Source organism: Elephantulus edwardii, unplaced genomic scaffold (assembly GCF_000299155.1).
Source record: "Elephantulus edwardii isolate Elephantulus edwardi_28Jun2011 unplaced genomic scaffold, EleEdw1.0 scaffold00304, whole genome shotgun sequence".
NCBI classification, from domain to species: Eukaryota; Metazoa; Chordata; class Mammalia; order Macroscelidea; family Macroscelididae; genus Elephantulus; species Elephantulus edwardii.
The window spans coordinates 2235312-2239243 of record NW_006400054.1 but is presented as its reverse complement, the minus strand read 5'-3'; the positions used below and the strand labels follow the sequence as shown (position 1 = coordinate 2239243).

The 3932-nt window shown below is 51.0% G+C and overlaps 1 protein-coding gene across 1 annotated transcript in view; it reads right to left on the bottom strand.

Moving 5' to 3' along the window:
- Window positions 1–3932, bottom strand: part of SDSL (serine dehydratase-like) — a 9004-nt gene that overhangs the window by 2998 nt on the left and 2074 nt on the right. The window contains 2 exon segments of the mRNA XM_006901017.1: window positions 1834–2061; window positions 2771–2859. Coding sequence (XP_006901079.1) covers window positions 1834–2061; window positions 2771–2859 — 317 coding nt within the window.

Genomic DNA, 3932 nt, shown 5'->3' with positions numbered 1-3932 from the left:
GGGGGTGAGGGGGTTGCTAGGACCACGACTCACAATAACCCCACAAACCACAGATCTGAACCTCGCCCTTCCTGGAACCATAGAAATGGCTCCATATAAGATGAGCAATAACTCCTGTGAGGACCATGCTCCTCAGAACAAGCCACCACAGGAGGCCGAAAGGACAGCAGTTGCCCCAGCACAAAGTTCAGAAGGCAAGAAAGGGCTGCAGAGAAGGATGAGTGGAAATGAGGTACACAGAGAGGAAGAGGGAAGGGTGATGTTACACTGAGCAGATTGCAACAATGTCACGAAAGAAAATACACACACATACAGCACTGAAGGGGAAACTAATGTGCCTTGTAAACCTTTACTCAAATCATAATGAAGTGATTTTTTAAAAAAACAAACAAACACCAACCCAAACAAAACAACCCAGCAAACAGAGCAAATGCATTGAGTGAGTTGGAAAAGTTGGGGTACAGACAAGAGGGTTGGTTGAACAACAAGGCAAACGAAAATTAGTGTCGCTAAGCTGTGCATCAGTCGGAGAATCAAAAGATGCATTCTTCTAGGAAAATCTACTGTCAGGGATCTCTCCAGAGTACTGGAGAGCAACGATGTCAGTGTAGTAACTAAGGTGTGCCTGATTCAGGCCATAGTCTTCACAACTACTTGCTATGCATCAGAGAGCTGCATAAGGGTTAAGGATGAGAGAAGAAGACTCACTGCCTTAGAATTGTGGTGCTGGAGAAGAGCACTGAACATCTGTGGACCACCAAGAGAACTAACAGGTCTGTCCTGGAGAGGGTGAAATCAAGCTGCTCCTTGGAGGCAAGGATTTTGAGACTCCATCTCACATACTTTGGGCATGTGGCCAGGAGGGACCAGCCTTTGGAGAAGGATATCATGCTTGGAAGGGTCGAGGGACAACGCAGGAAAGGAAGACCCCCAGATAAAATGGATTGTCACAGTGACTGGGGTAATGGGGAGTAGGTGTGTCAGAGACAGTGGGATTGGCTCAGGATAGAGCAGGGTTCAGAGCTCTTGTGAATAGGGTGGCTATGAGCCATAACCAACTCAAAAGCACATAACACCTGTGCATGGGAAGAATGTTAAATGGGGTTTTGTTCCCTTGTAGACCCACAATGGAAAGGAAGAAATAAAAACAAGCCTCCTAAAAAACGGAAGCAGAGGCAAAGCTTCCCAGGGAAGTGGCAGAAAAATCATCAAGAGTGATGAAATCAGGTTTGCAGTGTGTAATACAGCTAGAAAAACACTGTGAAGTGGTGGAGACATAGTCTTCAGGGAGTTTGCATTGCTAACCTCTTTGCCAGTTCAAGTCCACCTGATGGGCAGCCTCTGAAAACCTGCTGGAGGGTCAGCGCTGAGTGGACAGCAGAGAGAGAAAAAGAAGCAGCGGGAAGATGTCACCTCTAATGCCCCCGTGTGGGTCAGAGCAGAACTGTCCTCCACAGCCTTTTCAGTGCTGTGATCTTTCAGACATGGGTTGCCAGGCCTTTCTTTGGAGGCACATTGAGGTAACTTAAGAAACCCCAGTGGCATAGTGGCTAAAGAGCTCAGCTGTTCATAGAAAGATCAGCAGTTCAAATCCACTGTCTGTTCTTCAGAAGAAAGATGGGCAGGAGCAGACCCCCCACCCCCACCCTGGTCAGGATTTTCAGCCTCAGGACCCTGATAGAGGGTCATTAGGAGTCAGAATGGAGGCGTCAGCGGTGGGTTGGTTTGGGTCCTCACTTACATCCCTCCATGCTGTGGTTGGAGTACAGTACAATTAGACCCTGCCTGACTGGGACACCCCAACCCTCAGCCCCCCACAGCTGCCGTGCTCACCTGGTGATGTCCGGCAGAGTGACCAGCCTGCCGGCCTTGATGGCTGCATTGAAGCAGTGCGCTCCCCTGGTCTCCATGGTGACCACAGGCACGTGCTGCCAGCCCACCTCAGCCAGGCCAGCCACCACACCAGCCAGCAGACCCCCGCCCCCTACGGCCAGCACCAGGGCACCTGGGGGGGCTCCCAGCTCTGCCTTCAGCTCCCGGACAAGGCTGGCATGGCCTTCCCTGTGGGGGGAGGTAGGGGAGAATGGAGGAGCAGGGAGCACCACCACCCCAGAGCCCTGAACCCTATGTCTATAAAACACCCCCATGGCAGCCCCCTCCGCACCCACGGCAAGGAGACAGGGGACCACCATGCTTTTATCCTCTCACATTCCATTTGCTTCATTTAGTCCTTCACTCATTCTTTCTCCCTCCATAAGTCTCCCAGGTGTTCCTCAGTCAGTATCCCTTTAAAGCCCCCCACAACTTAGGAGGAGAGGGACCCTCTGTGTATGGGTAAGGGCTCCACTTGGAGCCAGCTCCACTCACGTTCTGGGTTTCAGACCCAGGGTCTCTGCTACTCACTCGCTCTGTGATCTTGGGAGAGTTGCTTGACCCCTGGTCCCACGCCTCAGTTTCCTCACCTATAAAATGGCATCAGCAACACCCACCACTGGGACTTTGTAGAGAAGTGGGGAGGGACCCCTGAGACCAGTAACTGTCCCAGAGAACACACTCAGAAAGATTGCTTCCATTTCACACATGGGGAAACTGAGGCAAGGGATGGTGAGGTACTTTGCACAAAGTCACACAATTTGCAAGTGTCAAACACAAGGTCCAAACCCTGACCTCAAACCCCTTTCACATCTCTGGGCCTCAGTCTCCCCTTCTGTCCAATGGGGGGACCTGACTCAGTGTGGGCCTCCTAGCTGTGAGTTGGGGCCCAGCTTACCATATCAGGGGGTGGTCAAAGGGGGGCACATTCACCCATCCATCTCTCTGTGCCAACTCTTGAGCCTTCACATTGGCATCATCCCAGACCTGCAGAGAAACCAGCCAAGAGCCCCCCAAAACCCAGACGTCAGGGCCACAGAGGACACAGGAGGAAAGGCCAGGGGCTTCTAGCTAGATGGCCCCAGTTCTAGATGTCTGGGGAGACTTCCAGGGTGACACCATGGCTGGCACAGACTCAGGAGCTTCCTGGAACAAGACCACAGACTTGGGATGTGGAAGAAGGGACAGTGTGACAATCTGAACTATAAGAGGCATTGTATGTCCTCTCTCCATCCCTTGCCATTCCCCTGGAGAAGGACATGGCCCAGGTGGCCAAGGGTCAGGGAAGACTAAGACACTTGAAGACCTTAACCAGGCCTGCAGCTGGGAGCAGAACCACTGGGCTGACCCACAGGAGTCCAGGAAGCGCTGGGCTCTGTGCTCTAATAGGTGGAATGTTTCTCACGAGTCATTGATATTTGATGGCTACTTGCTACAATGTATTCTCTAATAGTAACACTGATTAATATAATCTGTCTTCTCTGGTCTCTCCCAGCATCCCGTCACAGCTCTCATCATGCTCTGGTTAGTCACCTAGTGGTCTGTGGGTCTCCTCATAAGACTCTGAGCCTCACGAAAATAATGACCGTGTCTTATTCTGTCTGTGCCAGCAGCTTGAAACTACCATCTGCTCGTCAGAAAGATGAGACTGTCCGCTCGATTTAAGATTTGCAGCCTCAGAAGCCCAATGGAAGGTCTCCAGGAGTCAGAATCAAATTAAAGGAAGTGAGTTTTTCTTGGGTGCATAATATGTGCTCAGTGACCATTTGCGTGGATGACTAGATGGATGGTGGATGACTGGGTAGAGGAGAGGACGGGAGGGAGAAGGGAAAGGAGGGGGATAAAAGAATAGGAGGAAGGAGGGATGCATGAGGGATCAGGAATGGATGGGTCCGTGGATGATTAGTACATGGATGGATGGGTCCATGGATTTGTATAAAGGTGTGTACATAAGTGGATGGACAGATAGATGGGTTAATAAATGAATGGATATGGGTGAATGTATGAATGGGTGGATCAGTGTATGCAAGGGTAAAGAGATGGATGGATGGATGGATGGA